Source organism: Somniosus microcephalus, chromosome 17 (assembly GCF_052327205.1).
Source record: "Somniosus microcephalus isolate GS21.2 chromosome 17, FLI_Smic_1.0, whole genome shotgun sequence".
NCBI classification, from domain to species: domain Eukaryota; kingdom Metazoa; phylum Chordata; class Chondrichthyes; order Squaliformes; family Somniosidae; genus Somniosus; species Somniosus microcephalus.
In genome coordinates, this window is record NC_141003.1 from 33,564,536 (window position 1) to 33,581,060 (window position 16,525).

The following is a 16,525-nucleotide window of genomic DNA, read 5'->3' on the forward strand; positions in this document are numbered from 1 at the left end:
TCATTCTTCTAAACTCCAGCGAGTACAAGCCCAATCGACCCAATCTCTCCTCATACGTCATTCCTGCCATCCCAGGTATCAGCCTGGTGAATCTTCGCTGCACTCCTTCCATGGCAAGAACATCCTTCCTCAGATAAGGCGACCAAAACTGCACACAATACTCAAGGTGTAGTCTCACCAAGGTCCTGTACAACTGCAGCAAGACATCCTTGTTCCTGTACTCGAACCCACTCGCTACGAAGGCCAACATACCATTTGCCTTCTTGACTGCCTGCTGCACCTGCATGCTTACCTTCAGCGACTGGTGCACAAGGACACCCAGGTCTCTTTGCACTTCCCCTTCTCCCAATCTATTGCCATTCAGATAATAATCTGCCTTCCTGTTTTTGACACCAAAGTGGATAACCTCGCATTTATCCACGTTATATTGCATCTGCCATGCTTCTGCCCAATCACCCAACCTGTCCAAATCATCCTGGAGTTTCTTGGCATCCTCCTCACAGCACACATGCCCACCCCAGCTTTGTGTCGTCTGCAAACTTGGAGATATTACATCTAGTTCCCTCGTCCAGATCATTAATATATATTGTGAATAGCTGGGGTCCAAGGACCGATCCCTGCGGTACCCCACTAGTCACTGCCTGCCACTCGGAAAAAGACCCGTTTATTCCAACTCTTTGCTTTCTGTCTGCCAACCAGTTCTCTATGCAAGTCAATACCTTGCCCCCAATCCCATGTGCCTTAACTTTACACGCTAATCTCTTATGCGGGACCTTATCAGAAGCCTTCTGAAAGTCCAAATACACCACATCCACTGGTTCTCCCTTATCTATTTTACCAGTTACATCCTCAAAAAATTCCAGTAGATTAGTCAAGCACGATTTACCTTTTGTAAATCCATGTTGACTTTGTCCGATCCGGTCACTTTTTTCCAAGTGCTCTGCTGTTGCATCTTTTATAATGGACTCTAGCATTTTCCCCACTACCGATGTCAGGCTTACCGGTCTGTAATTCCCCGGTAGTTGGAGTAAACTAAGCCACAGAAGAAGATATTCGGGCAGATGAGGTAGGTTTTAAGGAGCGTCTTAAAAGAGAAAAGAGAGTTGGTGAAGTTTAGGGAGAGAATTCCAGAGCTTAGGGCCTTGGCGGCTGAAGGCACGGCCTTAATGGTGGAGCAATTAAAATTGGGGATGCGCAAGAGGGCAGAATTTGTGGAGCGCAGAAATCGCGGAGGGTTGTGGGGCTGGAGGAGGTTACAGCGATAGAGAGGGGCGTGGACATGGAAGGATTTGAAATCAAGGCTGAGAATTTTTAAACTGAGGCGTTGCTTAACTGGGAGCCAGTGTAGGTCAGCGAGCTTAGGGGTGATGGGTGAACGTGACTTGGTGCAAGTTAGGACACGGGCAGCAGATGTTTGAATGACCTCAAGTTTACAGAGGGTAGAACATGGGAGGCCAGCCAGGAGTGCAATGGAATAGTCAAGTCTAGAGGTAACAAAGGCGTGGATTAGGGTTTCAGTAGCAGATGAGCTGAGGCAGGGAATGAGTCGGGCAATGTTATGGAGGTGGAAATAGGCGGTCTTAGTGATGGCGCAGATACGTTGTCGGAAGCTCATTTCGGGTCAAATATGACACCAAGGTTACGAACAGTCTGGTTCAGTCTCAGACAGTTGCCAGGGAAAGGGATGGAGTCGGTGGCTAGGGAACGGAGTTTGTGGCAGGGACCGAAGACCATGGCTTTGGTCTTCCCAATATCTAGTTGGAGGAAATATTTGCTTATCCAGTACTGGATGTCAGACAAGCAGTCTGACAATTTAGAGACGGTGGAGGGATCGAGAGAGGTAGTGGTGAGATAGAGCTGGGCGTCGGTGAGGTAGAGCTGGGTGTCATCAGCGTACATGTGGAAACTGACACTGTTTTCAGATCATGTCGCTGCAGGGCAGCATGCACTGTGTTCCCTGTAAGGTGCGCGGCCACGCGGCGATCTGTAAGGTCCCGCGCACTTAAATTCAAAGGCGGTGAGCTGGAGCGGGGGAAGGGGCCCAATACAGAATGGCCATAGAATGCTCAGTTATTTGTGACCTCCGAGAACAGCATTTGCTAAAATACAGAGCCATGGAACCCGGTGAGAGTCGTCTCGGAATTTTGTCAGTACTTTTTTCTATGCAGATGTGTGTAGTCTGTTCTCTGGGAGTGAAGGGCGGCCGCACTTTGAAACAACACAAGCTGTTGCAAGAAGCGCTCTTTGTGGTGGCAGCACTAAACCTAGAGATTCCTCTCCGTAGGAAATTACTGACTCGGATGGGCCGGGGGGGTTATGTGGTTTTTGTTTTGCTGGCTGTCTGAGCAAATTCATTAACTGGTACATCCTGCAAGCAGTTGGGACTGTATCATCTATTGCCAGAAGTGCATATCTTTATCCCCCTGCAGCGCCCACCCCCCCGTTTCAGATTTGCACCTGGCGGGCAAGGCACTAGTAAAGTGCCTTTCGTTGACTGCTCGTTGTTTCCTGTGTACCTCAGCACACTGGGCTGTCAGGCTCAGAGTCACTTGCACCCCGTGCTGCTTGATGTGTTCTACCAACCACAGCATGGTTTCTATGGCAGTCCTTTCAGCTGGGGATGTGTTCATGTGTTGCATGAATGAGTGGGTGTATCTGTGCGGTGCGTGAGTGAGTTGAGTGTGTGTGTGTGCGAATCTGTGCTTGTGAGGGAGGGGTGGGGCTTGCAGATAAGGTTTATTTAGCAGGATAACAGCTATTTATCGTATAACTGTTTGGATTTACTGTTTATTCAGAATAACTTGCATCTGTGTGCAGCACCATTAACATGGAAAAACACCCCAAGGTGCTTCAGAGGTGTGATCACTGATCAGGTGCAAATGTACACCGAGTCAAAGAAGGGGACATTAGGATTGGGTGATCAAAGGTTTGGTCAAAGAGGTGGGTTTTCAGTAGGTTCTTGAAAGAAGAGAGCAGTAGGCCCAAGGTGATCAAGCTTGGTTTCTGTAGGTGTCGGATTTTAAGATGAGTCATATTACATGATGCCAAGAATGCACAATTGCCTCTATTGTTCTGGCCAATCTGCTATTAACACCTCGTGGGATGTTGCCGACTTGTCATAGAATCATACGGCACCAAAGGAGGCCATTCGGCCCATCGAGTCCGTGCCGGCACTCTAGAGCAATCCAGTCAGTCCCATTCCCCCGCTCTATCCCTGTAGACTTGCCAGTTTATTTCCCTCAAGTGCCTATCCAGTCTACCCTTGAAAACATTGAGTGTGTCCGCTTCCACCACTTCCGTCGGCAGCGAGTTCCAGCTCCTCCCCACTCGTTGCGTAAAAAAGTTTTTCCTCACGTCCCCCCTGTATCTGTTGCCCAAAACCTTAAATCTGTATCCCCTCGCCCTTGTACCATCAACTAGTGGGAACAGCCTTTCCCCAGCTAGCCTATCCAAACCCGTCATAATCTTGTACACCCCTCAACCTCCTTTGCTCTAATGAAAACAAATCCAGCTTCTCCAACCTGTCCTTGTAGCTAAGATTCCCCCATTCCTGGAACCATTCTGGTAAATCTCCTCTGCAGCCTCTCAAGGGCCTTCACATCCTTCCTAAAGTGTGGTGACCAGAACTGGACGCAATACTCCAGTTGTGGCCTAACCAGCACTTTATAAAGGTTCAGCATAACTTCTCTACTTTTGTCCTCAATACCTCTATTTATAAAGCCCAAGATCCCATATGCTTTGCTAACCACTCTCTCAATATGTCCTGCCACCTTCAGGGACCGATGCACATTAACTCCCAGGTTCCTCAGTCCCTACACACTCTAAGACTGTGCCAATAAGTGTATATTGCCTCTCCCTGTTCCTTCTGCCAAAATTCATCACCTCACCCTTCTCCATCTGCCCATTCTGCTAGCCTTTCTATGTCCTGTTGCAGTCAATTGGTATCATACTCACCGTTTGCCACATCCCCAAGTTTGATGCTATTGGCAAATTTAGAAATTCTACTCTGTATTCCAATATCCAGGTCATTAATATACATCAAAAAAAGCAGTGGCCCCAGCACTGACCCTTGGGGAACAACGCTGACTACCATCCTCCAGTCTGAAAAACAGCCATTTACCACAACTTGCTGTTTTCTGTCCTTAAGCCAATTCCCTATCAAAGCTGCCACTGACCCACCTATTCTGTGAGCCTCAATTTTGTTAACCAGTCTTCTATGTGGTATTTTGTCAAACGCCTTCCAAAAATACATGTAGATAACATCCATTGCATTCCCTTCATCAATCCTCTCAGTTACTTCATCAAAAAATTCAATTAGATTAGTCAAACACAATCTGCCTTTTACAGATCCGTGTTGGCTTTCCTTAATTAGCTTAAACCTCTCCAAGTGCCCGTTAATTTTTTTTCTTGATTTATTGTTTCTAAAACTTTACCCATCACTGATGTTAAACTGACCGGCCTGTAGTTACTAGGATTGTCTTTACACCCTTTCTTGAGCAATGGTGTCACATTTGCCACTTTCCAATCCTCATGCACCTCCCCCGCATCTAAGGAAGATTGGAAAATCATGGCAAGCCGTTCCGCTATCTCCTCCCCCAGTTCCCTTAGCAACCTGGGATGCAAGCCACCTGGACCAAGCGACTTATCCACTGTAAGCATACCCAGCCTTTCTAGTACATCCTGCCTATTAATTTTCACCCCTTCCATTGCTTCTACCTTGTAGTGGCGCTTCTTAGTTTCCAAACAGGCAGGCCACTGGGCTGTGGGGCTTTTAACATCGAGTAGACGCGTGTCGAAATAAAACGTTCCCAAGCGTAGCTTTGTCTTTTAAACGGTTTACTATAACACTTAACAAACAGAATTACAAAGCAAACACGTATAAACGAACACGGTCAAAAACTGTACTGCTCCAAACCTCACAGCTTCTGCCTCTTTCACCACGTGCAGTTTAAAACTGTAAGATGGCTGCACCCATGTGTGGCTTAGGGACTGTTCCATTGTGGCAAGAATGAAGGGGGTGTCGGACTATACTACTGGAGCAAGAAAATAGGGGGTTTCTTAATACAATAAGTCGTTCAGGTAAATTAACTATTATGCCATTTAGCCACTATTTTAAAGTATTTTCTTAAGCTTTTATGGCTCTTACATACCTTTTCCACTTCTACTGAGATTTTGTCAGCATTCACCTCCTTAGTAAACACCGATACAAAGTACTCATCGAGTATTCTAGCCTTGCCCTGCGCCTCTAAGCACATATCACCACCTTTGTCTCTAATAGGCCCCACCCCGCCTCTTCCAACCCACTTACTGTTTACATGCTGGTAGAAGATTTTTGGATTCCCTTTTATGTTAACCACCATTCTACTCTCATATTCTCTCTTTGCCAATCTTATTTTCATCTTTCCTTCCCCTCTCAACTGTATTTGGTCTGGTTCTCCCTTGAAGAATTCACCTGACATTCATCATACACCCTCTTTTTTTTGTTTCATCATCTTCTCTATTTCCCTTGTCATCCATAGAGCCCTTACTTTGGTTCTCTTACCCTTCCCTCTTGTTGGAATGTACCTAGCCTGTACTTGGAGCATCTCCTCCTTAAAGATCACCCATTGTTCTGTTCCAGTTTTTCCTTTCAGTCTTTGGTTCCATTTTACCCTGGTTAGATCCTTTGGCATCCCATTGATGTTAGCCCTATTCCAGTTTAGAAGTTCCACTCTAAATTGTTCCTTGCTCCTCTCCATTGCTAATCTAAATCTTATTAGACAATGATCGCTCATACCCAAGTGTTCTCCCAAAGACACTTGGCCGACCTGGCCCACCTCATTCCCCAGCACCAGATCCAGCAATGCCTCCTTCCTAGTTGGGCCAAGAACATACTGGTCAAGGAGATTCTCATGAACACATTTCAGAAATTCCTCCCCCTCCTTCCCCTTTACCCGAGCATTATTCCAATCGATATTTGGGTAATTAAAGTCCTCCAATATCACGACTCTATAGCTCTTGCATATCTCTGCGATTTCCCTGCAGATTTGCTCCTCTACTTCCCTCTCACTATTTGGAGGCCTGTAGAATACCCCCAATAGTGTGATCATACCCTTTTTGCTCCTCAACTCTAACCAAATGGATTCTGTCCTTGTCCCCTCAAGAACATCCTTCCTTTCCAACACTACAATGTCTTCCTTAATCAGCACTGCCACCCCACCTCCCTTTTTTCCTTCCCTATCTTTTCTGAACACCTTGTACCCTTGAATATTCAGTGCCCAGTCCTCACTTTTTAAGCCACGTTTCTGTTATTGCCACAACATCATATTGCCAACGGCTAATTGTGCTTGTAGCTCACCAACCTTATTCACCACACTTTGTGTGTTTACGTGCATTCATTCTAAACACATTTTTGAATTTTTCGTAGTCTTTCTTCGTCTGCTCCTATCTAATATGGCACTACTTCCGCCTCTAGTACAGGAAACTTTGTGCTATTCGGCACCGACGGGACCGAGCTGTTGCTGTTCCCTCAACTGCCGGACACACCAGCGTTAATGTTGAAGCATACGGAGCTTTTCATCTCTGTATCTGACAACAAACACTGTTGCTTAGCAACAGCTTCTAAACAGTCGGCCCGTACCTTGGAAGTGTCTCTGTAGCTTAGCAACAGCTTCAGAGAGACTTTCCAGAGCCTGACTGTTGGGGGGAAAAAAAGCCACGAGAAGAAAAAAAAAGCCACGAGAAGAGAAGAAAAAAAACCTAACAAAACGGCTCCTGATTTTTGCCGGTGGCTCGAGCTTGCCGGACACTTAGCCTCCGGATAACACAAAGTTTCCTGTACTGCTTTCTTCTCTAGTACTATCCAACACACTCACTCTTCTATGCACCTTATTCTTCTTTTCTGCTCCTATATGCTGGTGCCCATCCCCCTGCCAAGCTATTTAAACCCTCCCCAACAGCGCGAGCAAACCTCCCCGTGAGAATATTGGTCCCGGCTCTGTGAAGGTGTAACCCGTCCGGCTTGTACAGGTCCCACCTTCCCCAGAAATGGTCCCAGTGCCTCAGGAATCTAAAGTCCTCCCTCCTGCACCATCTCTCCAGCCATGCATTCATCTGTTCTATCCTCGTATTCCTGTACTTACTAGCACGTGGCACCGGGAGTAATACAGAGATTACTGCCTTTGAGGTCCTGCTTTTTAATCTCTCCTAGCTCCTTAAACTCTGTCTGCAGGACCTCATCCCTCTTTCTGCCTATGTTGTTGGTACCGATATGGACAACGACCTCTGGCTGTTTACCCTCCCCCCTTCAGAGTGTCCTGCAGCCGTTCAGTGACATCCTTGACCCTGGCACCAGGGAGGCAACTTACCATCCTGGAGTTACGTCTGCGGCTGCAGAAACGCCTGTCTGTTCCCCTAACTATCGAATCCCCTACCACTATTGCTCTTCCATTCTTTTTCCTCCCCCCACCTGTGCAGCTGAACCACCCGTGGTGCCGTGGACTTGACTCTGGCTGCACTCCCCAGAGGAACCATCGCCCTCACCAGTACTCAGAACAGAATACTGGTTGGAGAGTGCGATGCACTCCGGGGACTCCTGCATTACCTGCCTGGTCCTCCTCTTCTGTCTGGCGGTCATCCATTCCCTCTCTGCCTGCATACTCTTAAGTTGCGGGGTGACCACCTCTTGAAACGTGCTATCCACGTAACTCTCAGCCTTGCGGATGCACCGCAGTGACTCCAGCCGCCGCTCAAGCTCCGAAACCCGGAGCTCAAGTTGCTGTAGCTGGTGATATTTCCTGCACATGTGGTCGTCCAGGCTACGCAAAGCGTCCAGGACTTCCCACATGGCACAGGACGTGCACTGCACCGGACTGAGCTGCCCTGCCGTGCCTCTAGTTAATAGACAAAGAACTAACCCTGCAGAAATAAACTTAAAACTTAACAAAAAACACTCCCCAGCTACTCACCATTGAGCTCTTTCCCTCTGTTTTGTAGGCTATTAACTAACTTAGCAGAAATAAACTTTTAAACTTAAAAACATTTTTTAAAATGTTTAATTTTTTTTTTTTAAATACACTCACCAGCTACTCACCAAATACACTCACCAGCTACTCACCAATCAGCTCCTTCTCTTGTGCCGATGTCACTTTTTTTACTCTGACGCCACTTTTTCAAAAATTACCTCTGATGAGTTGCTGCCACTCCTTTTAACTGCTCCGCTCTCGCTGTGCTCCCTCCAGGTCCACTCCTTCCAGTCTTGCTTCTTCCTACTCACCCATTGTCCCGACTAATCTCCAACATTAGCAAATCCTGATTGGACAATGACCCCGACATCTTATGATTAACTTTGATGGGACACCTGAGAGGCTGACATAAAGCAAATTCTAACACGAGATGCGTGTAATATAGTTTTTGTAAGAGCTAAAGCCACTTTATTATCTGCAAAAGAGCAACTGATTTCATGATTTTTAAGAGTTTGTCTGATTCATGATTTGAGACGGTGGGGTGGCAGTATGGCATTACTGTATATTTGCTTTTAAGTGGTTGCTGCTGTTCTAAAGGTTGTTGTTGTAAAATTTTCTCACTGACAACACGGTCGCACTCAAAGGAGTTCGTGGCCTGTTCAGTACAAAAAAAATTTAGAGGGAACATTGGCAGCATGTAGATGAGAAATAGGAGAGGGCCAAGCATAGATCCTTGGGGGACACCAGAGGTAACAGTGCAGGAAAGAAGAAAGACTTACATTTATATAGCACCTTTCACGCCCGCTGGACCTCAAAGCGCTTTACAGCCAATCATGTACTTTTGGAGTGTAGTCACTGTTGTAATGTGGGAAAGCGGCAGCCAATTTGCGCACAGCAAGCTCCCACAAACAGCAATGTGATAACGACCAGATAATCTGTTTTTTGTTATGTTGATTGAGGGATAAATATTGGCCAGGACACCAGGGATAACTCCCCTGCTCTTCTTCGAAATAGTACCATGGGATCTTTTACATCCACCTGAGAGAGCAGATTTAACGTCTCATCCAAAAGACGGCACCTCTGACAGTGCAGCACTCCCTCAGCACTACGCTGGAGTGTCAGCCTAGTTTTTTGTGCTCAAGTCCCTGGAGTGGGACTTGAACCCACAATCTTCTGATTTCAGAGGCGAGTGTGCTACCCACTGAGCCACAGCTGACACTATGAGCAGGAAGATAAGCCATTGCAGGTGAGTCTCTGGCTACAACTAGATGGATAAGAATGGAACCAGGCCAGTTCAGTCATACCCAGCTGGACGACGGTAGAGAGGCGTTGGAGGAGGATGGTATGGTCAAACATGTCAAAGGCTGCAGATAGGTCAAGAAGGATGAGGAAAGATAGTTTACCTTTGTCACAGTCACATAGGATGTCATTTGTGACTTTGATAAGTGCCTTTTCGGTACTGTGGCGGGGCGGAAACCCGATTGGAGGGATTCAAACATGGAGTTTCAGGAAAGATGGGCACGGATTTGGGAGGCGACGGCAGTTTTGAATGAGGGGGGACAATACCCGAGGTGAGAGAAATGTTAACAATATCCGCTTACATGGGAGCTAGGAAGCGAAGTTGGGTGGTCAGCAGTTTAGTGGGAATAGGGTTGAGGGAGCAGGAAATGTGTCTCATGGACAAGATGAACTCGGAGAGGGCATGAGTGGAGATCGGAGAGAAACTAGAGAAAGATGTGCGTTCAGGGCTAAGGCAGGGGACAAACTTGGAGGAAGTTTGGCCTGGTGGGCTAGGGGAAGGAAGGGAAGTGGCAGAGGCAGCTGATTGGATGGTCTCGCGCTTAGTGACAAAGAAGTCCATGAGCTCCTCGCACTTGCTGGAGGTGAGGGTGGAGGAGACAGGGAAGAGGAGTTTAGAAGACAGTTTGCAGTGGCGGCAAGAAGCCAGGGGTTATCTTTACATTCCAGAATGATCCTGGAATAGTGAACAATTTTGGCAGACGCGAGCAGGCCCCAGTAACGCTTTGTGGTCCAGCTAGATCTGGCTGTGAATGGCTGAACCATATCCATATCCGTTCAAGGCTGCGTCCTTTGGACTTAAGGGAGTGGAGATGAGAGCCGTACCAGGTGCAAGGGCCAGGGTGAGAGAGCGTAATGGTTTTAATGGGGACTAGGGCAATTAAAAGTGGAGGTCAGGGTGTGGTTGAGCAGATCAGTAGCTGCAGGTATGTCGTGAATGGAGGGCCAAAGGCGAGACAGTTGGGATTTTGAAAGTGCAGTTATAAGTGAATTGGGATTGAGTTTTTTCCGGGGGCAGACATTAGAAGGAAGTAGGGTTGGAAGAGGGATGTGGGTGGAGAGCATTACAAGGAAGTGATTAGAGATGGCCTAATGTGTGATTGACGAGTAGCGAGGCCAGGTGAGATGGCAAGGTCAAGGGGGTGGCCAGGAATATTTGTTGGGGAGTTTACATGGAGGGAGAGATTAAGGGAGGATAGGACGACACTGAACTCAGAGGAGAGAGTGCATGATGAATTGTGATGAAGGTTGAAATCACCAAGGACGAGAAGTTGCTCGGTGCAGAGGCTGAGGGAGGAAAACAGTGAGGATATCTCGGTGAGAAAATTTGATCACTAACGCTTTGACACTCGCGAATCGAGCAGAATGATATTATTACTGCCAACAAAACAATCAGTAGCAAAGCACTAAATACCATTTTAGATTATATGCTCAAGTCTCTGGAGTGGGGCTAAAACCTGTAACCTTCTGACTGAGAGACGAGAGTGCTACTTCTGAGCCAAGACCGACAACTACTATACTTTATTCTATGATTACTGTAGACAGATTTAACCTGTTCAGAGATTCTTTAATGACCTGTTACGTCTATGGAGTCGAATTTCAGCGCCTTAACGCCAGCAGTTAAGGCCGCCTCGCTTCCTCCCACTTCTAGCGCGGCCTGCGCTGGTCGCCATCTTGGTGAGGGCGGTAGCGCGGGTGAGACGTGCATGTACCGGCAGTAGGCAGATTGTGACATCAGTCAATGTGAAACGCTAATTTGACACACGACCTACCATTTTGGACATTGTCGTTCCAAACAATGCCCTCTCCTAAACACGCACAGTTGAACGTGCATTCAGCTGCATGAGGGACCCCAGATGCCCATTGCTCAACACTTCCCCACCGTACCATCCCTCTGTCACAGAACATCACAGCGTCCTCTTGGGCACAATGCTGAAATGAAAGCTACCTCAAAACAAACTTTCCAAACATAATTTATAAATGATTAAATCCAATATTACATTACAAAGTCAACTAATCACCCTTGTGTATTCCTTTAGTGTCTGTCTTTTGTGTTCCTTTGCCTATTCTAGTGCTCTTACGCAATGCTACTCCAGTGGCTGCAGCCTGCCTGGTGGAAGGCTGCTGACTTTCCATGGGGACACTGCTGATGGCCTTGCAGGATGACCTCGAGCAGCTCTGGACCGAGAAGGCCCAGCTGTAGACTGCACCACCTCTGCATGAGTGGCAGCAGTCTGGGCTGGCTGGCTGACAGGCAACTGCAATGGCAGTGGCAATAGAGGAAGTACGAATATTGTCATCCTGAGATAGGAAAGCAAGTTCTTGTTCCATGGAGCCACTGCCATTCCCCAGGGTGGTGCCTCAGCATTCCTAGCCATCTGTTGGAGGACAAATTGCTGGACTGTTGTGAAACCCTGAAAGCCCCTTTCCACACTCGTAAACCCAGCCACGATGGCAGCAGTCTGATTTTGCGTAGCAGTAAGCTGAGTCTGCCTGCGAGCAGTCTGAGCTTGCGTGACAGCAAACTGAGCCTCCATGACAGAAATCTAAGCTTCCACTGCAGCACTCAGATGTTTGGTTGCTTCCGCTTGTGCTGCAATGGAAACTGCGACATCACGCACCACACCCAGCATCGTGGTTGGGTCCACAAGTGCTGCAGTGCAGTTGTCCATCACTCCCATCCTGGAAATCATAGGCTCCAAGCTCCGCGCAAAGCTCTGTGCAGTGTTGGAACTCCTCTATGCTCCTTGACACTGTCAAGAGGCTCTCTGGCAACCCCGCCATTGCACCTAGAATTTCTGTGTGCATGCCCATCACCCTTCTTCTGAAGGCGCCCCATCGAAGTCCTCATCTGAGTCCTGTGCAGCAGAACTCGTATGTGACCTCGCCCTCCAGGGAGCTGGCACCTGCGCTATCCTTTCCCCCGGCCTGGCTGCAGCCCATTCATGCCCGGTGACTCACCGTGTGCAGATCCCACCTGTATACTACCTTCTAAAGTTCGCGCAGTGCTATTTTCTGAGCTGGTGCCTGGGAGTGTCTACTTCTTGCTGCACAGGCTGGGCTGCTGGCAGTTCTTTGGTATCTGAAAGGAGAAAGGCACAAGGGTCGTGTTGTGGTGAGGGGATGGGGGGGCAGGGGGAAGCAAGATGTGCATGCTTGCACCATCAGCAGCTTGTAAGTGATGAGAGATTGTGGGATGAGGGGGAAGTAGGATGTGCGAAGAAGGAATAGATACGAGCATACTGTCATTAGCAATACTTTCAGCCTCGCCGATCGCCACGGCCTCCATGATGGCCTCTCCAGTTATCTCCAGCACTGTCTCCTACAGCTGGGTCAGGTTAAGCAGTCGTGCTTGCCCCCTGCCTGTTTGCTCCTGCTCACGCCGGTTGTGAGCTAACTTGGCCTGCAAGAGAAAGGGAAGTGTGTCTGAGTGTGGTGCAATGTGTTTGGGTGATGTGCCTGTCATGGTTGAATAGCTGGCATTGTGTGCAAGGTGTGAGATGTGGGTGCGAAACTTGCAGCAGTGATAAGTGTGTGAGGGTGAGGTGAAGCTTTGATTGATTGTCAGTTGTGTGTTGCGATTGCTAGAGATTGTTGGTAGATGAGTGATGCGGGTATGGTGCATTGAGCAGTGTGTGAGGCTAGTGATGCAGTTGGTAGGTTATGGCATTTGAAGATGCATTCACCTTGACCATTGGTGTGAGGTCATTAAACTTCTTTCGGCACTGGATCCATGTCCTGCGGGACAGACTGATGGTACTGACCGCTTCAATGATCCAACTGCCTTCGAACAGTGTGTCTGGAAGGCCTCCTGCCCCCCTGTGGGTAGAGGGCCTGTCTCCTCCTGTAGACTCTCTGCATCGGAAAACTGAGGTGCCGTTTCTCTGCTCTGTTGAGACATTGCTAAGTTGCAGCTGCAGTCACAATGAAGTTCTTCTCTCACAAAGCATCTCCCCTTTAAGAAGTGCAGACAGCCTTTCACTCTGCAAGCAACTTTTAAATATAGAGCAGACTCCATATGATATTGGGATCCCTGTTGAGCGCTAAGCCAAACAGCAGTGCGTTTAGTGCTTGGCTCTGTGCTCAACAGGGTGCCCAGTATCGTGTGGAGCCTGCTCTCTATTTAAAGGTTGCTTACAGTGTGAAAGGCTGTCTGCATGTTAATTAGCAGTCAGCACGAATTTCACGTCTTTTGGAGTGAGATTCACTCTTTTTAGTTTAAAAAGGTACAGTGTCTCGATCTTTTCATCTCTGTACATATGTTTCTGACTTATAACATTTCTCTCACAGTAATAACAGCTGTACTTCACATCATATGTTGATTGGGTGAGAGATGAAGTAAGGTGGGAGAAGGCTCGTTTGGAGCGTAAAGACCGGCATAGTCCTGTGGGGCTGAATGGCCTGTTTTTGTGCTGTAAATTCAACGTAAAGCAGGCTTGTTTTGCTGCAGGACCACAGAGACTACTGAGGAGTGAGGCAAAATGACCAATTTGAATGAGCTAATTAAAAAAAGTATTTATATATTTCTGGAGTGTAGTTCAGTTTGAAAGCAAAGTTGGAACTAGCGCAGTTTCTACAACTGAGCTGTGAGTCCTGTGGCTCTTCGTCAGTCACTCCCAAGGTTTACCTTGGGGGCGGGGTGGGTGGTGGTCTGAGGACTCTGCATCTTTACTCAGAATAACCTCCATTACTGATGCCCTTCCTTGCTCAGTTAGGATGTGCTGTTAATAGAAGGCACTCAAGACACCACCTTCCAGAAGTACCAGTAACTTTTTAATAGCACGAAGTTCTACAAATTGGCAGGGTTTGGGAGCAGAAGTGCCCAATGGATGGGAGAGTAGCGATGGCCGAGAACAGCTGATTGGAGGCCCAAGGGAATGAGTTGGTGATATATTACCGCCAGGCAATGGGAGCCATTGATCCCAATCCTGAAATTTATTTGAGATAAAATCCTGTCTATACGTTGTCAGTGCAGCCAAAGTTGGAAGTGTTTTGATGGAGAGGAAGTGAAGCAGGGGTTGAAGTTTGAGTTTAAGCATTTGTTTCTGTTTTATTTGTATTTCTGCCCATCCCCTGTTCTTATAAAAGCACAAATGAAGGTTGGAATCTTGTGGTCAGTGGAAGAGGCCAAACCCACTGCCTGGCACATAGCCTTCCATAGGAACTTCAAAAAAGGAATGCTGAGCCGGATCAGTTTTGAGTCTCAGCAAATTTTGAATAGGCGGCTAGGAGGAGAATGTGGGCAGAACTAAGGAAAGATTTATTTAAAAAAAAAAGCTACAGTTAAATAATTAAAACTTAGAAAGAAGTGACTGGAAGATAGAATTGCAGCATCTAATTATTGTAGACTGTCCACATAACTTTGAAAAGTCCTATTAAACTAGTGCTACAATCATAGGACAAGCGTTACATAGGACTTTCCAATAGAATGTGGCAGCGTATAGCAAATTTAATGTCAATGTGCTGGGTTTTTGCATTAATTTCGTAGGAACAGGAGTAGGCCATTTAGCCCCTTGAGCCTGTTCCACCATTCAGTGAGATCATGGCTGATCTGCAACCTAACTCCATATACCTGCCTTTGCCCCATTCCCTTTAATACCTTTGGTTAATAAAAAATCTATCAATCTCAGATTTAAAATTAAATTAACAATTGATCTAGTATCAATTGCTGTTTGCGGAAGAGAGTTCCAAACTTCTACCACTCTTTGTGTGTAGAAGTGTTTTCTAACTTCACTCCTGAAAGATCTGGCTCTAATTTTTAGACTATGCCCCCTGGTCCCAGACCCCCCCAACCAGCAGAAATAGTTTCTCTCTACCCTATCTGTTCCCCTTAATATGTTGAAAACTTCAATCAAATCACCCCGTAACCTCTTAAATTCTAGGGAATACAACCCTAATTTGTGTAATCTCTCCTTGTAATTTAACCCTTGGAGTCTGGGTATCATTCTGGTAAACCTACGCTGCATTCCCTCCAAGGCCAGTATATCCTTCCTAAAGTGTAGTGCCCAGAACGGCTCACAGTGCTCCAAGTGTGGTTTAACCAGGGCTTTTTATAGCTGCAGCATAACTTCTACCCCCTTGTATTCAAGTCCTCTAGACATAAAGGCCAGTATTCCATTAGCCTTTTCGACTATTTTCTGTACCTGCATGACATTTTAATGATCTATGTACCTGGACTCCCAACTCTCTTTTGGACCTCCACTGTTTTTAGCTTTTCACCATTTAGAAAGTACCATGTCTATCCTTTTTAGGTCTAAAGTGGATTACCTCACATTTGCCTACATTGAAATCCATTTGCCAAAGTTTTGCCCATTCACTTAATCTGTCGATATCCCTTTGTAATTTTATGCTTTCATCTACTCTGCCTACAACGCTGCGAAACTAGTGAAATACGGAGGACCGTGAAAGAGCAATGACAATAATGAAGTATTTTCTTTATTGTATAGAAACTATTTTGATTGTTTGAAAAAACATTCCAGGACATCACAAATGGCTATGTTTGTTTTTTGCCATTTTGAGATAAAATTATTTTCATGCATACTTATCCATGCCAAAGCTTTCCTTGTATGAACTGAGTTTTGGCTGTGTGCACACTGCAGTTCATGGCATAATAGAAGAACAATGCTTGTGTAGTTGGGTTCTCACAGGGGTACATGCTGGATAACGTTGAGTGTTCCACATTTAGATACTCTGAGAAGTTCAGAGAATACATACTACGGATAGACCCAGTAGCCTTTCACAGCACATAGTGTATGTTTTAATGGAATGTTTTTATTTTCTATTTTTTTACGTTGTACAAATATTATATTGGCAGATTTGCATAAACATTGAAGTTAAGTTTGACTTTTGGAATGTTTAGATAATTATCTAAGCTTGTAATGTTTTCTGCTGAAACATCTTATTTTAAATTATGCATAAAATGCTGGTATAAAATAGCAATTTTATTTTCATAAGGCCAAGAAGAGTTCTACAGCACACATCCCCACTTTATGTCTCCACGAGCCCTGTACCTTGTTGTGTATGACCTTAGTAAAGGAGCTGGTGAAATTGATGCTATCAAACATTGGCTGTTCAACATAAAGGTATGAGAGAGGAACTGTAAATGTTCCTGTATTTAATAATGTCCGCTTGTAGTAAACAAATCATTCCTTCTCATCCGTTTAATCTTCAATGATAAAAGAAGAGACTGCCATCCAAATGGGAGCAGTTACTGGGTAATGACCGTTTAAACTGTCGCTGTAACCATGTGGCGCATATGATTTTCTCATACAGTTGTTCCGGAT

General features: G+C 46.3%; 1 protein-coding gene across 2 annotated transcripts in view; it reads left to right on the forward strand.

The window, feature by feature from the left end:
- The window catches only part of lrrk2 (leucine-rich repeat kinase 2), a 304,627-nt gene that overhangs the window by 212,946 nt on the left and 75,156 nt on the right, over positions 1–16,525 (forward strand). For both annotated transcript variants that reach the window (XM_086010172.1, XM_086010173.1), the window contains one exon: positions 16,197–16,324. In XM_086010172.1, the coding sequence (XP_085866298.1) occupies positions 16,197–16,324 (128 nt within the window). The remainder of the gene's footprint in view (positions 1–16,196; positions 16,325–16,525) is intronic.